Genomic DNA, 21,754 nt, shown 5'->3' with positions numbered 1-21,754 from the left:
TCCTGGAACTGGATGTCCATTTTCTTTCCCAGAGTAGGGAAGTTTTCAGCCATTGTTTCTTGAAATAAGTTTTCTGCTCCTTTCTATCTTCTTTTTCTGTGACCCCTATGATCTGAATGTTAGCGTGTTTGATGTTGTCCCACAGCTCCTTAAGCTATCTTCACTCGGTTTTATTCTTTTTTTTTTTGGCTGGGGGGCCAGGAGGCTGCTCTAATTGGGTGAGTTCCACTGCCTTGTCTTTGAGTTGACTGATGCTTTCTTCTGCTTCATCTAGTCTGCTGTTGAACATCCCTAGTGTATTTTTTCAGTTCAGTAATTGTATTCTTCAGCTCTGTGACTTCTGTGGTACTTTATTATATTTTCTATCTCTTTGTTGAATTTTTCATTGTGTTCATCCATTCTTCTCCCTAGTTTTATGAGCATCTTTATGACCATTACTTTGAACTCTTTTTCAGGTAAATACCTTAGCTCTATTTCATTGAGGTCTCCCCCACCCCCCCACCACACACTGAGGTTTTATCTTGCTCTTTCATTTGGAACATATTTCTGTTTCTTCATTTTGCTTAACTCTTTGTGTTGGTTTCCGTACTGTAGATGAAACAACCACCTCTCCCAGTCTTGAAGGAGTGGCCTCATGTAGGAGGTGAACATTGTCTTTCAACCCTGTCCCAGCTCTTTGTCATCTCTCAAACTTTTGTGCTTGTCACAGCAGCCTATTATATTTTTAATAGCTCACACTGACCAGGTGATCAGTAGTATTCCTGGGATGGCAGCTGCACATACCAGAGGTCTAGATGAGTGTATAAGCTCTTTCCTAAGAGATACTAGAGCAATGCAGAGGGAGAGTGCAAAGACAGCATCCACAGCCTGCATTCCTTGAGAGTAGTTTTGTAGTCCAACAGATGTGTACCAAACCTGAAGCCTGCCCCTCAGGCCATAGCTCCAGTACAAATAAAGAGGATTCCTCCACAGAAAGGCTGGGGGATGTTCCTCAGTCTGCTGTCTGCACAGTACCCTAGGGGTGACAGCCCTCCAAGAACCAGCTATCTGATTGCCACAGTCCTGTGGGACACAGAATTCAAGTTCCCCTGATCACCTGAGCCAGGCAATCAAGGGGCATCCCTGGTGTGGCAGCTGCAAAAACTAGTGCACCAGACATAAAAACCAGGGCACCAGCTGCATGTAAAGCTCCCCTCCAGGAAACATGTGCTCGGGAGCACAGCAGAGGGAGAGTGCAAAGTTAGTGCCTACCCTCTGAGGTCTCTAGAAAGGATTACAGTCAGTCCCTAGATGCATGTTTAATTAGAAGTCGGCCTCTCAGACTGCAGCCATGATGACTGGCTAATAAGACTCCTTTGCAGATATACCAGGGTTCTGGCTCTGTTGCCTCTTGCTGAGCCCCAGGGGTGATGATAGCTGTTTAAGAACACTTTTCTCCATTGGTTATAGTCCTGTAGGACCCACAAGCATAAGCCCCACTGGCTGTCAAGAGTCAGGCTATGTAGTGGTGTCCCTTGGCAGCAGACAGGGCTATGGGCTCCTTGCGGGGTGACATTGATTATTACAGCCTCTTGGGACCAAGAATTCAAACTCCCCTAGCCTCCAGAACCAGGCAGGCAAGAGGCCTTCCCTGGGCAGCAGCCACTAAGATTGGGGCACCAAATGCATGTGAAAGCTCCATTCCAGGAGATAGTGGTGCTCTGGGGCATGGCAAAAGGAGAGTGTGAAGATGGTGCCCAGAAGTCTCAGTCCTGGAGAGTGCTCCAGCAGGCTTCTAGATTTGTGTGTTAAATTAGATATCTGCCCTCAGGCTGATGCTTTAATATAAGCAGGTGAGCCTCCTTTCCTTTAAGTCTGGGTATGATCAGCTGTCTCTGAGCTGGGTCCTGGGATGTAAGCTGTAAGCCCCATTGGTTTTCCAAGTTACATTTTTGGGGGGCCCATCTCTCAGATAACAGGTCCCAAAAGTTAAGGTGCCCAATGTGGAGTTTGAACCCTTTGCTCCTTGGGGAGAAGCTCCAGGTTTTGAGTTTTCTCCCAATTGTTGGTCACCTCACTGGGGGCAGGGTTTATGTCCCAGTCCCTCCTACTTGCTTTGATGTGGTTTTCTTCTTGTTTGCCTAATGTGTGGTTGTCATTCAGGCACCCTTTAGGATTTTTTAGGAAGAAATTGTTCCATATGTAGATGCAGACTCAGTGTATCTGTGGGAGGAGGTGATTCAGGATTTTCCTGTATCACCGTCTTAAACTGGAACCCCAAATCTTGTGTTTATTGACATTTTTTACCAAGAGGCTCCAGGTTTCATCAGATGCTTAAAGAACCTGGAAGGTTACCAACCACTGAAGGAGAAGGATTTAAGGTAAAAGCAGTCCTCCTGGTCAGGCAAATATGTCCAAAGCCAGTTACTGCTCCTCCTGCTACAGCCAAGTATACCAAAGTCTTGCCAACCACATCTTTTTGTCTGACCAGGTGATGCTAGAAGGTGTGAACTGAGAAGATAAAAGAGTAAGGCTCTGAAGGATCCAGCGTGACAAGGTTGTTCACAAACACACAAAGGGTAGGGAAAATGTAAAAATGCCCCCTTGACACCGACAACTGGAAGTTCTTTTCTTTAAATTATTATTGTGATAAAATATACATAACAATTTAACATTTTAACTATTTTAAGTGTACAATTCAGTGGCATTAAGTACATTCATATTGTTGTACTATCACCACTATCCATCTTTAAAACTTTTTCATCATCCCAAACTAAACTTTGTACCCATTAAACAATGATTCCCCATTATCCCTTTCTCCCCGTCCCTGGTAACCACTATTCTACTTGGTTTCTATGAATTTGACTACACTAGGTAAGTGGAATCATACAGTATTTGTCCCTTTGTATCTGGCTTCTGTCACTTTAATGTTTTCAAGATTCATCCATGTTGTAGCATGTATCAGAATTTCATTCCTTTTTAAGGCTGTTAGTTGTGGGGTTTTCATATATGGTCTTTATTATTTTGAGGTAGCAGTAGTTTCTTTCTACTAGTTTTTTTAGTGTTTTTATCATGAAAGGGTGTTGAATTTTGTCAAGTGCTTTTTCTGCATCCGTTGAGATGGTCATGTGTTTTTTCCCTTCATTATGCTAATGTGGTATATTACAGTGATTAATTTTCATATGTTGAAACATCCTTACATTCCAGAACTAAATCCTACCTCTTCCTGGTGTTTATTCCTTTTATTATGCTGCTAAATTTGGTTTGCTAGTATTTTGTTCAGGATTTCATCATCAATAATCAGAAGAGATATTATTCTTTAGTTTTCATTTCTTATAGCAGCTTTGTCTGGCTTTGGTATCAGGGTATTGCTGGCCTCATAGAATGAGTTAGAGAGTGTTAGTGTTCCCTCCCCTTCAAATTTCAGGAAGAGTTTGAGAAGAATTGGTATAAATTATTTTTTTAAATATTGGGTAGAATTCACCAGTGAGGCTTTCTGGTACAGGGCTTTTCTTTGTTGGGAGGTCTTTGATTACTGATTCAATCTCCTTACCACTCATAGGTCTAGTCATATTTTTATTTCTTCATGATTCAGTCTTGGTGGGTTGTATGTTTCTAGGAAATTGTCCATTACATCTAGGTTATCCAATTTATTGGTGTACAGTTATTCATAGTACTCTCATTTAATATTTTTTTTAATTTCTATAAAATCAGTAGTAATGTTGACACTTTCATTTCAGATTTTAATAATTTGAGTGCTCTATTTTGTTCATAGTCAATGTAGCTAAAGTTGTCTATTTTGTAGATCTTTAGGGAGAACTAATTTTTGGTTTCCCTGATTTTCTCTGCTGTTTCTCTATTCCTTATCTCCACTCTTATAATTTCCTTTCTTCTACTAGCTTTGGGTTTAGTTTGCCCTTCTTATTTCAGTTCCTTAAGGACTAAAGTTAGGTACTTTGAGATCTTTCTTTTTAATTTTTTATTTTATATTGGAGTATAGTTGATTTACAATGTTGTGTTAGTTTCAGGTATACAGAAAGTGATTCAGTTATACATATACCTATTCTTTTTCACATTCTTTTCCCATAGGTTATTACAGAATATTGAGTAGAGTTCCCTGTGCTATACAGAAGGTCCTTGCTGGTTATCTATTTTAAATATAGCAGTGTGTACATGTCAATCCCAAACTCCCAATCTATCCCTCCCCCACCTCACCCTTCCCCCCTGGTAACCATAGGTTCGTTTTCTAAGTCTGTGAGTCTGTTTCTGTTTAGTAAATAAGTTCATTTGTATCATTTTAAAAGATTCCTCATATAATCAATATCATATGATATTTGTCTTTCTCTGATTTACTTCACTTAGTATGATAATCTCCAGGTCCATCCATGTTGCTGCAAATGACATTATTTTTTTCTTTTTAATGTCTGAATAATATTCCATTGTATGTATGTACCATGTCTTCTTTATCCGTTCCTCTGTTGATGGACACTTAGGTTGCTTCCATGTCCTGGCTACTGTAAGTAGTGCTGCAATGAATATTGGGGTGCGTGTATGTTTTTGAGTTACAGTTTTCTCCAGATATATGCCCAGGAGTGGGATTGCAGGATAACGTGGTAGTGCTATTTTTAGTTTTTTAAGAAACCCGCATACTGTTCTCTATAGTGCTTGTACCAATTTACATTCCCACCAACAGTGCAAGAGGGTTCCCTTTTCTCCACACCCTCTCCAGCATTTATTGTTTCTATACTTTTTGATGATGGCCATTTTGCTGGTGTGAGGTGATATCTCATTGTAGTTTTGATTTGCATTTCTCTAATAATTAGTGATGTTGAGCATCCTTTCATGTGCCTTTTGGCCATCTGTATGCCTTCTTTGGAGAAATGTCTAATTAGGTCTTCTGCCCATTGTTTGATTGGGTTGTTTGTTTTTTTTTAATATTGAGCCCCATGATCTGTTTGTGTGGTTTGGAGATTAATCCCTGTGGGTTGCATTGTTTGCAAATATTTTCTCCCTTTCTGTGGGTTCTCTTTTCATTTTGTTTATGGTTTCCTTTGCTGTACAAAAGTTTTTGAGTTTAATTAGGTCCCACTTGTTTATTTTTGTTTTTATTTTGATTACTCCTCTAGGAGACAGATAGAAAAAGATACTGCTGTGATTTATGTCAGACTGTTCTGCCTGTGTTTTCCTCTAAGGGTTTTATGGTGTCTGGTCTTACATTTAAGTCTTTCAGTTTATTTTTGTGTATAGTGTTTGTTAGAGAATCTTCTAATTTCATTCTTTTACATGTAGCTGTCCAGTTTTCCCAGCACAGCTTATTGAAGAGACTGTCTTTTCTACATCATCTAGTCTTGCCTCCTTTGTCGTAGATTAATTGACCATAGATGCGTGGGTTTATTTCTGGGCTTTCTTTCCTGTTCCGTGATCTGTATTTCTGTTTTTGTGCCAGTACCATACTGTTTCAATGACTAACTTTCTGGTATGATCTGAAGACGGGAAGCGTGATTCTTCCAGCTCCGTTTTTCTTTCTGAAGATTGCTTTGCCCATTTGGGGTCTTTTGTGTCTCCATACAAATTTTAAGATTTTTTGTTCTAGTTCTGTGAAAAATGCCATTGGTAATTTGATAGGGATTGCACTGAATCTGTAGATTGCCTTGGGTAGTATAGTCATTTTGCCAATGTTGATTCTTCCAATCCAAGAACATGGTATATCTTTCCAACTGTTTGTGTCATCTTTGATTTCCTTCATCAGCATCTTACAGTTTTCAGAGTACTGGTCTTTGGTCTCCTTAGGTAGGTTTATTCCTAAGTAAGTATTTTATTCTTTTTGATGAGATGGTAAATGGGATTGTTTCCTTATTTCTCATTCTGATCTTTCATTGTTAGTGTATAGGAATGCAAGAGATTTCTGTGTATGAATTTTGTATCCTGCAACTTTACCAAATTCATTGATGAGCTCCAATAGTTCCTCTGGTAGCATCTTTAGGATTTTCTATATATAGTATCATGTCATCTGCAAATAGTGGCAATTATACTTCTTCTTTTCCCATTTGGATTCCTTTTATTTCTTTTTCTTCTCTGATTGCCACAGCTAGGACTTCAAGATTATGTTGAATTAAAGTGGCAAGACAGGACATCCTTGTCTTCTTCCTGATCTTACAGGAAATGCTTTCAGTTTTTGACCATTGAGTATGGTGTTAGCTGTGGGTTTGTCATATGTGGTCTTTATTATGTTGAGGTAGGTTCCCTCCATGCCCACTTTCTGGAGAGTTTTAATCATAAATGGGTATTGAATTTTATCAAAAGCTTTTTCTGCATCTATTGAGATGATCATATGGTTTTTTTATTCTTCAGTTTGTTGATGTGGTGTATCACACTGATTGATTTGCAGATATTGAAAAAATCCTTGTTTCCCTGGGATAAATGTCACTTGATCACGGTGTATGATCCTTTTAATGTATTGTTGGATTCAGATTGCTAGTATTTTGTTGAGGATTTTTGCATCTATGTTCATCAGTGATATCGGCCTGTAATTTTCTTTCTTTTGTGGTATCTTTGTCTCGTTTTGGTATCCTGGTGATGGTGACCTCATAGAATGAGTGTGGGAGTATTCCTTCCTCTGCGATTTTTTGGAATAGTTTCAGAAGGACAGGTATTAACTCTTCTCTAAATGTTCGATAGAATTCGCCTGTGAAGCAGTCTGGTCTTGGACTTTGGTTTGGTGGAAGTTTTTTAATCACCGTTTCAATTTCAGCACTTGTGATTGCTCTGATCATCTTTTCTATTTCTTCCTGGTTCAGTCTCAGAAGGTTGTGCTTTTCTAAGAATTTGTCCATTTCTTCCAGGTTGTCCATTTTATTGGCATATAGTTGCTTGTAGTAGTCTCTTATGATCCTTTGGATTTCTGTGGTGTCCGTTGTAGCTTCTCCTTTTTCATTTCTAATTTTATTGATTTGAGCCCTCTTCCTCTTTTTCTTGATGCATCTGGCTAAAGGTTTATCAATTTTGTTTATCTTCTCGAAGAACCAGCTTTTAGTTTCATTGATCTTTTCTATTGTTTTGTCATCTCTATTTCATTTATTTCTGCTCTGATCTTTATGACTTCTTTCCTTCTACTAACTTTGGGTTTTGTTTGTTCTTCTTTCTCCAGTTGCTTTAGGTGTAAGGTTAGGTTGTTTATATGAGATTTTTCTTGTTTCCTGAGGTAGGATTGTATTGCTGTAAAATTCCCTCTTAGAACTGCTTTTGCCACATCCCATAGGTTTTGGATCGTCAGGGGTTTTTTTGTTGTCATTTGTCTCTAGGTATTTTTTGCTTTCCTCTTTGATTTCTTCAGTGATCCATTGGTTGTTTAGTAGCATATCGTTTAGCCTCCATGTGTTTGTGGGGTTTTTTTTCTGTAATTGATTTCTAATCTCATAGCATTGTTTCAAAAAAGATGCTTGATATGATTTCAATTTTCTTAAATTGATCACAAACATGTGATCAAGTTTATAGCAATACAATATACAAGGAAATAATGTCATTTGCAGCAATATTACTCAAACATTAAAAAGAAGGAAATAATATCATTTGCAGCATTAAAAAGCAGTAATGTCATTTGCAGCAATGTCATTTGGAGATTATCATACTACCTCAAGTAAATCAGAGAAAGACAAATATCATATGATATTGATTATATGAGGAATCTTTAAAAATGATACAAATGAACTTATTTACTAAACAGGAACAGACTCACAGACTTAGAAAACGAACCTATGGTTACCAGGGGGGAAGGGTGGGGTGGGGGAGGGATAGATTTGGGAGTTTGGGATTGACACGTACACACTGCTATATTTAAAATAGATAACCAACAAGGACCTTCTGTATAGCACAGGGAACTCTACTCAATATTCTGTAATAACCTATGAGAAAAGAATGTGAAAAAGAATGGGTATATGTATAACTGAATCACTTTCTGTATACCTGAAACTAACACAACATTGTAAATCAACTATACTCCAATATAAAATAAATTTTTTTAATTAAACAATTTAAAAATAGATAAACAAGAAAGACCTACTGTATAGCACAGGGAACTATATTCAGTATCTTGTAATAACCTATAATGGAAAAGAAAGAATATGAAAAATTATATATATACATATATGAATCACTTTGCTGTATACCAGAAACACAACATTGTAAGTCAACTATACTTCAATTTTTAAAATACTTTAAAAATAATAAAGTGAGTCTCTTGTAGATAGATTGCCAATCTATGCCTTTTGATTGGAGAGGCTTGTTTTTTCCATTTACATTTAAAGTAATTACTGATAAGGAAGGACTTACTTTTCCCACTGTTATTTGTCCTAGGCATCTTATAGCTTCCCCCACTCATTACCTTCATTACTGCCTTCTTTAGTGTTTAGCTGATGTTTTGGTTTTTGTGGTTTTTTTGAGTATAGTCTGTAGGTATTTAATTTGTGGTTGCTCTTGGAATTACATATAACATTCTAAAGGTATAACAATCTAGTTTTAGTTTGTAGCAACTTAACTTCAACCACATACACAAACTCTATTCCTATAGAGCTCTGTCCCCTTTCCTATATGTTAATAATATAAAAGTTACATCTTTATACATTGCATACCCACTTACAGATATATAATTATTTTTAATGCATTTTGTCATTTAAATCCTATAGAAAATAAAAAGTGGAGTTACATACCAAAAGTATAATACCAATTTTTATATTTGCTCATGTATTTACATTTGCTGGCGATCTTTATATCTTCATATGGCTTGGAGTTACTGTCTTGCATCCTTTCATTTTAACCTGAGGGTCTCTCATGTTTCTTATAGTCAGGTATAGTGGTAATGAACTCCCTCTCATCTGTGAATATCTTAAGTTCACCCTCATTTCTGAATGACAGTTTCTCTGGATATAGAATTCTAGGTACATAGTTTTGTTTTGTTTTGTTTTCAGCACTTTAAAGATATAATTCTACTACCACCTTTTGGCCTGCAAGGGTTCTGCTGAGAAATCATCTGCTAATCTGTTTGAGGATCCCTTGTACCTGATGAGTCTATCTTGTTGATTTCAAGATTCTTTGTGTTTATTTGTAAGACAATTTCATTATATTGTGTCTCAGTGTGGTTCCCTTTGAGTTTATTTTATGTGGAATTTGTTGAGCTTTTTGGATTTTTAGATTTGTATCTTTCATCAAATTTGGGAAATGTTTGGCAATTATATCTTCAAATGATCTCACTGCCCCTTTCTCTCTCCCTCCTTCTGGGACTCCTACATGTGTATATGTTGGTCCCATTGTCTTTTCTTTCAGCTCATTAGACTCAATAATTTCAATTGTCCTGTTTTCAGGTTTGCTAATTGTTTCTTCTGTGTACTCAAACCTGCTAGTGAAATTTTCAATTCAGATACTGCATTTTTTAGCTCAAAAATTTGTTTAGTTTCTTTTTATAATTACTAACTCTTTGTTAATATCATTTTTTCTGATTTCCTTTAGTTCTTTATTCATGTTTTTCTTTAGATCTTTTAACATGTTTATGATGGTTGTTTTAAAGTCTCTGTTTAATACATTTGATGCCCTGCTTCTTTAGGGCTGGTTCTGCCACTTCACTTTCCTCCTTGCATGGGCCATGATTTCCTGTTTCTTTGAAGTGCTTATGATTTATCCTTGGAAATTGGGCATTGAAAAAAACAGACATCTCTCCCAGTCTTTGAATATACTTTCTCTGTGCCTGTGCACACCTTCACTGCTTAACTGGGTGTTCTCTGAACCTTGGGATCAGCCTGAGATGAAAGCTTAAGGTCTTCTCAGATCTTTCCTGAGCATATGTCTTGCCTGGGCCTGCTTGTGACTTTCAGAAGTCCCCTTTATATATGGCTGCTTTTGAATGTCTTAATTTCCAAGATGGTCTCACCCCAGGTTGTCCCCAGGGCCTTAGGTGGTCTATTGCATGTCTCCATCTGTAATCTCCTGCCCCAAGTGTCTGTAGTCCCCTTGCAGCTTTCACAAGTAGTGGCTGCCACTTGATACCTGAGTTAGATGAGACCAGTCCTTCAGGTAGCCCTCTGACAGACAGGATAGTACATTACACACTGCAAATAGGATCTTCTCTGCTCCCTACAGATGGTGGGAGGAAAATGGGCTACTGCTGCCTCTAGACCAAAACTGCCATGCTATATACCCTGAGAAAAACCATAATTCAAAAAGATACATGTACCACAGTGTTCACTGCAGCACTATTTACGATAGCCAGGACATGGAAGCAACCTAAATGTCCATCAACAGATGACTGACTGGATAAAGATGATGTGGCACATATATACAATGGAATATTACTCAGCCATAAAAAAGAACGAAATTGAGTTATTTGTAGTGAGGTGGATGGAGCTAGAGTCTGTCATGCAAAGTCAGTCAGAAACAGAAAAACAAATACTGTATGCTAACGCATATATATGGAATCTAAAAAAATGGTACTGATGAAACTAGGGGCAGGAATAAAGACACAGACATAGAGAACACGGCAGGGTGGGGGGGGTGCGCGGAGGGGAAGCTAGGACAAAATGAGAGAGTAGCATTGACATATATACACTAACAAATGTAAAATAGCTAGTGGGAAGCTGCTACATAGCACAGGAGGATCAGCTCGATGCTTTGTGATGACCTAGAGGGGTGGGGTAGGGAGGGTGGGAGGGAGGCTCAAAAGGGAGGGGATATGGGGACATATGTATGCATATGGCTGATTCACTCTGTTGTATAGCAGAAACTAACACAACATTGTAAAGCAATTATACTCCAATAAAGATGGAGGGGGGAAACTGCCATGCTGGGGAAGGATGAGGGAAAACACCACAAATTTTCTTACTGTTTTGAAGGTAGATTTTTCTTTTTTGGGCACTTGCTAGGTTGCTGTAGACCTTTGACTTTTTCAGAATTCCTATAAGATTAGTTCAGCCAGTTTCCAGTTGCTTTTTGATGTTTCTGTGTGTGAATGAGGACTTAGAGCTACCTAGTCTGCCATTTTGCTGATGTCTTTTGACCACAATTGGGAATTCTTGAAGGAGTGATATGTCTCCAGGAGCCCTATTTCTTCCACTCTCATTTGTTTCTCTACTCATTGCTGGTTTGACTTCAGTGCCAACTGCCACACTGAAACTGCCCCTCACAGGGTCACCGGTGCAGCCTATAAGTCAAGTTCCACTGGGTACTGCCAATTCTTACTCTATCTTGTTTGTTCTTTTTGACACATTTTGATACTACTGACCCTTTTTCCTTTCTGGAAACTCCTTTGTTGGTCTCTGTGAATACATTTTCTAAGTTCTTTTTTTTCTCCTTTCCTGCAGTTTAATTCCTTTTTTTTTCTCCTCTTCCTGCAGTGTCCCCCAGGGTTCTGCCCTAAGCCTTTTCATCTCATGCCTTCCCTCCCCTTGGGTTATACTACCTATGACTCCTAGCCACCACTGGTCTACTGATGACTTTCAAATGGATAGTGTTTAGCACAGCTCTCTTTTAAGTCACAGATCTATATATCCACCTGCTTAATGAACATATATATTCGGATATTTCACAAACATCTCATACAAAACATCTTCAAAACAAATTCTTATCTTTATGTTCAGTCCATAAACCTGAGACTCATCTTAGCTCCCTCCCTGTCTTTTATCCCTGTCAAGGCACCACTGAAGCCATGTGAATCATACTTTCATAGAATCTTCTCTCCATTTCTATTGCCCAGTGCCTTCATTGTGATCAGCAAAATTTGTTACCTAGATTACTTTCTCCAGTCTATTCACTTTCCAATTCAATTACTGTACTGCTGACAGAATAATCTTTTTAAAGAGTAACTCTGATCGTGACACTCCCACTTAAAAACCTTTCTAGGTGCCTCCCCTCCCCCACCCCAACAAAGTGGCATTCATAAGAAAATCCAAACTCCTCAGACAGCATACAATATTTCTCATGATCTGGCACACGTTTTACAGCCACATTTATAATTCTACCTCTCATATAATTCCCCTGCAAACATTCCAGGGCTGTTTTTGCCATCATTCTTTCACATACGCTTTTGTGGAACACATTCCCTACCCAAGACAGGTGCCTCATAAATGTATGTTGGATTAAAAGAAGAAAGTTGAATTATTACATGAAGCCAGGTTGTTAGAACTGAGAAGGTGGTCTTAGTTCTACTTAGACTAAAACCAGCATGGTTTTCAAAGACTTCAAAGAGGTAGGAAGATGAAGGAATAGATCTTTGAATGACACTCTTCCAAAAGGATTTTCTTGTCAGAAACTATTATCATCATTTTCATTCTTACAGGAGTGGAATATGGAGGTTTGGTGGGCATGTATAGTTTGAATCACATCCCAACAATATATCACCAATGCAAAAATATTAAAAGGGGGGCTTCCCTGGTGGTGCAGTGGTTAAGAATCCGCCTGCCAATGCAGGGGACACAGGTTCCAGCCCTGGTCCGGGAAGATCCCACATGACGCGGAGCAGCTAAGCCCATGCGCCACAACTACTGAGCCTGCGCTCTAGAGCCCACAAGCCACAACTACTGAGCCCGCGTGCCTAGAACCCATGCTCCGCAATGAGAAGCCACCGCCATGAGAAGCCTGTGCACCACAATGAAGAGTAGCCCCCACTCGCCACAACTAGAGAAAGCCTGCACACAGCAACGAAGACCCAACACAGCCAAAAATAAAATAAATTTATAAAAAATTATATTAAAAGGATTTTGAGATCAAGCAGTTCCCTGTAATTTGTAATGCCTCAAGCCTTGCTACTCTTTAAAGTGTGGTCCATGGACCAATAACATTGGCATTACCTGAGAGCTTTTAGAAATTCAGCATGGATGAATTAATTAAGATGGCTGAACAGAGTGAGAAATTCAACAAAGTGATGATAGAAAATATTAAAAAGTACCAAATAGAAGTCACAGAGCTGAAGAACACATTAACTGAAAATTGTTAAGGTGTTCAACAACAGACTACATGAAGCAAACAAAGGCTCAGTGAATTAGAAGTCAGGGCAGTGGAACTCACCTAATCAGAGAAGGAAAAAAAGTGATGAGGCTAGATTAAAGGGCTTGCATTATATAGGTCCCAGAAGGAAAAGAAAGTGAGAAAGAGGCAGAAATCCTGTTTGTTTGTTTGTTTGAAGAAATACTGAAAGATTCCCTAACCTGGGGAAGGAACTAGACACCCAGCTCCAGGAAGCGCATAGGGTTCCAAATAAGATGAACACAAAGAGATCATAAATAATCCCACATATATAAGGTCAAAAAGAATGAAATCTTGCCATTTGCGACAACATGAATGGACCTCAAGGGCATTACGCTAAGTTAGATAAGTCATACAGAGAGAGACAAATACCATATGATCTCTCTTATATGTGGAATATGTTTTTTTTTTTTTTTTTTAAAAAGCAAGCTCATAGATACAGAGAACAGATTGGTGTTGCCAGAGGCGGGGGTGGGGTGTGGGAATAATGGGTGAAGGGCTCAAAGACTAAAAAAATAAATAAAATGTTAAACAAAACAGGATTTCTGCTTATAATTTTAAGGGTCAACAGCTCCCCTGTGGACCCCTAGGACTCCAGATACTTCCAAGTTAAGAGCCCTTGCTCTAAAGTGACCTCCAAGGGATGTCTGTCCCTTTACCCTACTCAAATAGCAGATGTTTCGTATTTTACAGACACCATCGTTGGTGGCGGTTTTTGCCATGATAGTCTGGCTCTGCCAACCCTGGAGAGAGCTTAACCATCTCCATGAGCATGGACTAACTATACACACCTAAGTCTACTTTTCTTCAGCCACCCTTGGTTTATCCTGGAGAAAATGAAACCAAAGAAAGGAAAGAAATCATGGATTTGGTTACTTGGATGAATTTAGCAAGAAAACAATAAACCAAATTACCCTCTGGACTGAAGGAGGGAAGGGGGGCTTATTGAGAGGTGTTCAACTCTAAAGCTTACCACCACATTCCTAGTACATTATGCCAAGATTAACCTTCCATACGGTTGCTCTGGGAGGGGGCTGACATCTCTGACTGGCTCTATACTGCCATTAGCCATTTGCTAGCAGAATACTCACAGACCACGGCAAAGCTAACCCTCCCACTGTGGACTAAGAAAAAATGTGCTGGTGGGTATCCTTTAAGTTGGTGTAAAGAGGGGCAAGATAAATGATCTCAGGGCCTCAAACAAGCCCCTGCACAAGGATCTTTTGCCCCACGCAGCCTGGGCATTGCAGCCTGTCCTGTGACTTGGCTAACGTGTATGTCACCTGTTTCTGCTTCCCAGTGCAACGGGCCTTGCGTCGGGCCTCGCCTCGCCGTGCAGCACAGACAAGTCTTCTGCCAGACCCGGGATGGCATCACCTTACCATCAGAGCAGTGCAGCACCCTTCCGAGGTAAGAGAGAGCCATGGACTGCCTTCTCCCAGGCCCTGTGTCAAAAGCACGGAAAGATGGTGGCAAGTAAACGTTTCTCCTCCCACCTTCCATGGTCCCAGCGGTCAGACACTCTTCCCTTTCACCTCCACTCTCCCCAGGTCACTGGCCTCCTAAAGGTAGATGGCTCAGTGGTGGCCTCGTGCTTACTGAATGGGCCAGGCTGGGCTTTCCCCTTTCGGAGACGGAGAGAGAATGCAGAGGACGCTGTTCCCCTGAGGAGGCCTGGTGGCACAGGAGACCCGTGCTGGCTACAGGGCGGGCAGGAGGCCAGGTCCACAAAGTGGGCACCAGACCCCAAGGGCTCCACCAGCCTCTCACTCTTGTCCACCTCCCTCTAGAAGCTATGCTGAGAGCCCTGTCCCCAGGTCTCAGCCTACCACTCCTCTCCAGCCCCCAGCCCCTGTCATCCTTCCTTCCCTTGGGGAGAGGGCTCATCACCCCCCTCGCTAAGGTCCCAGCCCCTGAGAGCGGCTCTGCCAGCCCCCACCCTGGTAGAGCTCATTCTCAGGTCATGCAGTGACACGGACATTGCAGAGATGAGCAGACAGAGGCCCAGTTAGAGGAAGGGGTCTTCCGAGACCCTACAGCCGTTCAGTAACAGAGCAGAGATCAGAACCCAGGGCTGGCAGCGCTGGGAGTTCTCAGGGATACCTGAGATTTGGGGGTTTCCAGCACTGTTCTCACATCCGCTCCCCTGATTCAGCCCCCGGAGAGGCAGGCCCTAATCCTGCCACCCTCCTACCACAGGCCCATGAGCACCCAGAACTGCTGGTCCGAAGCCTGCGGCGTACACTGGAGGGTCAGCCTGTGGAGCCTGTGCACGGCGACCTGCGGCAACTACGGTTTCCAGTCCCGGCGCGTGGAGTGCGTGCACGCCCGCACCAGCAAGGCGGTGCCCGAGCACCTGTGCTCCTGGGGGCCCCGGCCCACCAACTGGCAGCGCTGCAACGTCACCCCGTGTGAAAACAGTACGTTCCAACCCCACAGAGCCTTCTGCAGATTCCCCACGAGGCGTCAGGTGCGGCGGGCAATCCCCGGAACTGAGCCTGAGCATAGATAGGGCAGTGGACCAGCTTTCCCAAGGATCCTGAGCTAGGGCTGGAGTTGTGTATTTTCAGAGGGTGCGTGGGTGCATGCGGGCGAGCAAAGGTGCGTGCAGGGATATATGTGCGCGTGTCCAGGCCACAAGAGATGGCTGGGTGTGGCCCAAGGGCTCCATCCCGGCCCCTGCGACAGCCAGGTGCTTTTGGCCAAGTGCTGGATGAAACCAGCCTCCAGCTCACCTACAGCAGTTCGGCTGGTACCCAGAGGGGACAACTAAACAATGGCTCTTGGGGAGGAAGCACTGTTTGCACCCAAGCAGCACACAGAGCACCTCCCGCTCAGCCAGCCCTGCACCCATCACGGCTCTGCGTCTCCCAGAACGAGGACCTGCCGACCCCCGCCCTCCTTCGCAGCCCCGTGGGCACCCACCGGTCTGTGCAGGAGCCAAACCTGCGATCTGATACTCATTCACTCCCTCTTCCCTCGAGTCTAGCTCCTCCTCCTTAGCCCAACACCAGCATTTGTATCCCCATTGGGCGAGGATCTATTTTTTTTCTTCCTCTGGACCCAAAACAAATTGGAGGTGCTTCTCCACAGGGAAGGAGACAAAGCATGAAGCAAAGAAAAGGGAATTTTTAAATGTTGCTGTGCAGTTTCCCCCACAAACGGCCACACTGAGCCTCCGATTCCCCACGCTGAGCAGATGCCATGTCGGCCAGCAGCGCCAGTCCTTTTTCTAGACGGGGTGGGATTGTCCGTGTCCTCTTGTGTGATGCTGACCCACCTTTGTCAGCTCCCCACACTCAGGACCACTGTTCCATGAAAGTAGTTCAGACTTACTGTATTAACCACAGATGTCCACAGCCCGAATCCACGCCAGTATTAAAGACCCATCAGCCTGTGCCAGTGCTGAACTAGGATGCCACGGCGCTCTGGTAGGCACGGTGAGGGGAAGGAGTAGAGAGGCTCGGGAGAGAGGACGAGCAAGTGAAGCTTCACGGGGGCAAGGAGGGCTCAATGTTACAGGGGATGAAGCCACCAGGCAGGTCCTCACTCGCACACCACCCCGAAGTGAGCAGAATTTAGTCCTTCCGGGAACCATCTCAAGGAGGAAGAGCGTCAGTCAGATACTCCAACGCCATGGGAAAAGGCCACCTTGCCTAGGAGGTGAGGCGGTCCCGAGCGCCTTCGGGAAGGAAGGGGGCTATCAGAAAGGCCGCAGAGCCCCAATATTCGGCCCCCAGCCGCAGCCCGGGCCGCCCCCATGGTTGGCAGCCTGGGGAGCAAATGGCCAAGCTCCGCCGGAGCAAGGCCAGCCCAGGGGTGCTGGACAGTGGTGGCCCCTCCAGCACGGGCGCCTGGTGCCCAAGGCAGACCCCAGGAGGCACCCAGTGGCCACGGCTATTACCAAGCCTCCGTTTCACCTCTCCTTTCTGTCCCCTTTCCCAGTGGAGTGCAGAGATACCACCAGGTACTGTGAGAAGGTGAAACAGCTGAAACTCTGCCAACTCAGCCAGTTCAAATCTCGCTGCTGTGGAACTTGCGGCAAAGCGTGAAGACAGGACGCGGGGAGAACGCTACCCTGGCAGCACGGAGGACTCACGCAACCACCTTGGACAGAACTTAAGCTTTCTTCGTTTTATTTATTTATTTCCCCCCTCCACCTCCACCACACACACCCTCATCAACCTCCTCCCTTGCCCTTCCCCCTCCCCAGACATGAGGACCCCAGCATGTCTTCTCTCTCAGTTAGCTGGAGGACAGAATGAGGGGACAGGACAAGGACGGAGGTCTAACGGAGGTTGCAGAGCAGGCCGGGCCAGACAGAAAGAGTTCCCTGGAAGAGCCAGCTCCCTCCCAAACCTGGGTCCCAGAGAGACCTAGGAAGAGGCCAGCGCAGCCCCCCCGGGGCCAGCAGGGAGCCGGAGCCAACGGCAGACGGGAGAGAGAGACAGAAGGGGTGGGTGCCAGAGGGTTTGTGAAGCAGTGGTACTGACTCCAGACAACCAACAGCATCTCTCCTGGCAGGAGATGGTTAAGGCAGGGGAGGGAGGACACCATCCGTGCTGAGAACCCAGCCCAGGACTCAGCGCTCCCAGTGGGGGGCACAGAGCAGTGAGAACTCAAAACACGGCGGAGGTCAAGGGGAGCCCATCCAAGTAGACCTAAAGCGCACAGCGATGCAGAAAACGAAGTGGGGAAGGAAGGGACAGAAGCACAAAGAAGCCTGTGCGTGTTCCTGAGAGGGGGAGCGAAGGGGACGGGGGAGCGAGCGGGCCGCCACACGAGGCTCTGAACCCCGAGCCCGAGTCCCTGGTGTACCGGTGCAGGCTCGGGGTGGGGGTGGGGGGGTGCTGCGGTGCTCAGCTCTGGGCTCAGCACGGGACCAGGCCACGTGCAGGAGGTATGCCCTCCCTGCGGCAGCGAGGGGTCCCCGAGCGAGCCACTCAGTGAACTTCTGCCCGTGCCCCCATGGCGGAGCTGGTGAGACGGCGGGGCTTCGCTGTGCAGTCAGGCCACCCCTGGCGTCTCCGAATCAAGCATTCCCCAGCCCGGAACGAACTGCTGACCTGGGCCAGGGTGTTTCGCTCATGAGTAGGCTGGGTTTCCTGCCTATATGGTTTTTACTGCTCCACTTGAGGGCCAAGGACTGGGGTCAGCTGGCCAAAAACCAACCCACTATTCAAGCTGCCAGAGTATCCATCAGATGAGAGCGACCGGGGCACCGGTGGAACAGCAGGCGTGCGTGGGCCCCTCCCGGGGCACGGTGACGGCTGCCCCTGTATTCAGACAACAGGCCGGGGCGGGGCGATGGGGCACAGAGGCAAAGCCAAAGGGTAACTAAAGCTTCCCAGACGGTCCTCAAAGGCTTTTCAACCCATTCCCTCCACACAGTGAAAGACTACGAACTCTACCAGAATTAATATACATTGGTTTTGCTAACTCAGTGGGCAAAGCAGCATACACACTCCAGTAATGCCCGTCAGCTACAGTAACATGGCTGCAGCAAAGTCAAGTGGCAAAACTGAAAATCTGGGACACGGTGGCTCATTGTCAATGAAAGCTCTCGCTCAGCAGAGTGGTTTGGGGGGCGAGTGATTTTGGCCTGCGCCCCCCCCATCCCAGTGGCCACCATTTAGTAGCAGCTGGGGCAGAGCAGGGTGGCCGGAGTCACTCAGCCCTCAGCCAAACCGCCCCCTCACATACAGACTCGCAAAACGTCATACACCCCGGGGCCACCACTGACATCAGGGCTGCATTTTCTAGCCAGCCTGGAAGTACAAGTTAGTGGGGGAGACATTATGCTTTGTCCTCCCCAGGTGAGCTATGGACAGTTAAGGCAGTTCTTTCTTCCTCACCACAATAATGGGCTCTAAGAAATCATGTTCCTAAAAATCAGTGTAATGTTTATTTAAAATAAAAGAGAATGTTTTCTATGTCTGTATATCTTTTGTGAATATTTATTAGGATTTCCTGTATAAAAAAGTGCAATATTAATAATTGTACATTGTCTTCCAGAAAAAAAACCAAAATATTTGGGGGACTTTTTATTAACTTCCTGCAGTTGTGTTCCTGTAAACTCGGTGGTGATTATTGTATTGTTCCTATTTTTAATAGAACCTGATGTTTAACTCTGGATCCATTCGCTGTGTACAGAATACATTGTAAAAGCTAGCACAGGATGACAGGGCAATAAGAGGGGATTCGTTTGTGGCACAATAGTTATGCATGGAATGTGGAAGGCAGATTCCATACTACTACTAATGTGGTTGATAATTTCTAGTTCAATAGCTATGGAAAACCAGTGGCCAATATTTCCATTTCCTAAATAGCAGGTGTCCTCCAGCTCCACCACGTGTCGGGTTGTAGCAGGTGGAGGTAGGTTTCAGAGCGAGCTTGGAGGACCGAGCTTTGGGGTGGGCAGCAGCGTGCTCCTTGCATGAGATGAATGTACATTTACTGTTTGTTCTGTGAATTGTGACTCAGCAGCACCAGAAGATTATTAGGGCTGCTGAAGAATGTGGAAGGAGGCACTTCCTCCTCTAAAACACAAGGCTCTATTTATATTTTTTGTACAGATAATACAGCTTATTTATTTAAATCTTGTCGTCCGAGTCTCTATTAAGCTCAGCCTTCCTATCTTGTTTTGGGCAGGGGGGTGGTGAGGCTGGTTCCCAGTCACTTATATGAGTTTGGCTAAAATGGAAGAATCGCAGTTTTCAGCTTTGCGTGGGAAGCTGGGGGCCGTGAACCCAGAGGAGCTAGATATGCACAAACTGAGGCTTAGTGCTATCTTTGACAATCATCTCATTTATGACCCTATCTATCAGCAGACCTCGGAGATATTGAGGATTTGGTTCCAGACCACTGCAGTAAAGCAAGTATCACAATAAAGGAATCCCCACGAATTTTCTGGTTTCCCAGTGCATATAAAAATTATGTTTACACTATATGTAGTCTATTAAGTGTATAATAGCATTGTGTCTTTAAAAACAATGTACATACCTTAAGTAAAAATACTTTTTTGCTAGAAAATGCTAAAGATCACCTGAGCCTTCAGCAAGTCTTAGTAGTAACATCAAAGATCACTGATCACAGATCACCACAACAAATGTAATAACGATGAACATTTTGAAATATTGTGAGAATTAACAAAATGTGACGCAAAGACACAGAGTGAGCAAATGTTGTTTGAAAACTGGCGCCAACAGACCTGCTCAGGGTGGGGTTGCCACAAACCTTCCATTTGTAGCACACACAGTACCTGCGATCCACAATAGAGCACAGCGCGGTGAAGCGTGGTGTGCCTGTGGCGGGAAGAAGGCAGCCACAGTACCTTCAGGAAGAAGAGCGAGTGCAGGCATCTCCGGGGGGGTGTGCAGACTCGGGAGCAGGCGGGGTCTCACCCCCGGCCAGGCTTCCTGCCCCCGAGGGCACGCACAGCGAGCAGTGGCTGTGTGCTGAAATCCTGGGTGTGCACCCTTGTCGGGGCTCCCATCTATAGATCATCCCTACCTTCAATCCTCACACGCACCCTATGGTCATCTCCATTGACATGTGGGTAGACAGAGACCCATAGAAGCCCAAGGTCAGCCAGAATTCAAACCTGAGCAGTCTGGCTTCTTAGCCAGAGCCTTGCTCTTCCCCGCCATGCCGGCCTCAGCTCCTCTGTGCGCAAGCCGAGCAGGTGTGGCCGCCCGGGTGCGGGCACCTTTCTCTCCTACCGCTCAGAGGTTGGGAGAAGACGATGGCGGGACTTTTAATGGAGTTGTTGCTTTCTCACCCCCTAAAATCAATTCTCATGGCATTGCAGGGCTCCTAGCTCCCCCTATTTTTAAAGCATTTAATAAAGCTACTATAGAGAGTGCAGAAGAAAACAAAAGCATACTTGTAGAGTTCTTTATAAACAGGCTCTGGTGAAAGGGCTGCGTGTCCCCAGACCCAGACGATGTCCACACAGGGACCTTTGTGAGATACGCTCCAGGGGACCCCAGCCTGAAAGCCCAACTCCAGCCTGTTTCCAGCAACTCACCACAGCACGTGACACTCTGTTGAACGGCGTAAAAATATGCCAGAAAGCTCTTCTTGAAATTCTAATTATTTTCTAAGGAGTTGTGGGGTTTGCTTTAAAGAAAAGACCGATGCTAGCGCTATAAATACTCACATACCAGCAACCAAACAATGTTCCACAGAGACCCCCATGGAGGGTTGGGGGGAAAGAGTCAGAGATGCCAGAGCGAAAACCCAGGAAGCCTCAAAGGGTGGGAAGGGCTCAGACAGCATGTATGGAAAATCTTCCAGCCAAAATCACAAAGCTCAGCAGGGGAAAAAGAGAGATTCTGACCAAGATGCCACCAACCACAGTGTAAAAGTTTGGAATCTTAACCGTGAGCCAGTCCTAGGATTGTAACTCCTCATGCGAGAGTGCCCTGCTTGGCCTCAGAAGTTTCCAGGACTTTGACAAGATGAGCTCAGAAAATCTGTGGGCCCATAGAGACCAGAATGATCAACAATCACCAGAGCTTACTCATGTCCCAGCTTCCTCACCTCTGAAGAGAGGATACCTCAGGGGATAGGGCTGTTGTAAAGAACTGGTTCATTCCTGTCGAGGAAATAGAAGGGGGCCTGGCATGTCACTGAAACATCCACTGAATGTTAATTGCTATTATCATCATCCAAGCTACCTTAGAGAGATGGGGAGATGATGGGCAGGGCTGGCAGAACGTTTGCTATGTCACGTTACTTCCCATTGTCAGCTTTCAGAGACTCTCGC

The 21,754-nt window shown here is 44.2% G+C and overlaps 1 protein-coding gene across 2 annotated transcripts in view; it reads left to right on the top strand.

Annotated features, from left to right (window-relative positions):
* ADAMTSL1 (ADAMTS like 1) overlaps positions 1-18,917 on the top strand; it is a 467,116-nt gene extending 448,199 nt beyond the window's left edge. For both annotated transcript variants that reach the window (XM_057549050.1, XM_007176787.3), the window contains 3 exons: positions 14,285-14,394; positions 15,184-15,404; positions 16,930-18,917. In XM_057549050.1, the coding sequence (XP_057405033.1) occupies positions 14,285-14,394; positions 15,184-15,404; positions 16,930-17,036 (438 nt within the window). In that variant the 3' untranslated portion in view covers positions 17,037-18,917. The remainder of the gene's footprint in view (positions 1-14,284; positions 14,395-15,183; positions 15,405-16,929) is intronic.
* Positions 18,918-21,754: the final 2,837 nt, after the last annotated feature.

This window comes from Balaenoptera acutorostrata, chromosome 6 (genome assembly GCF_949987535.1).
Source record: "Balaenoptera acutorostrata chromosome 6, mBalAcu1.1, whole genome shotgun sequence".
Taxonomy (NCBI): Eukaryota; Metazoa; Chordata; class Mammalia; order Artiodactyla; family Balaenopteridae; genus Balaenoptera; species Balaenoptera acutorostrata.
Note: the sequence above shows the minus strand (reverse complement) of the source record. Positions and strands in the feature narration are given on the sequence as shown.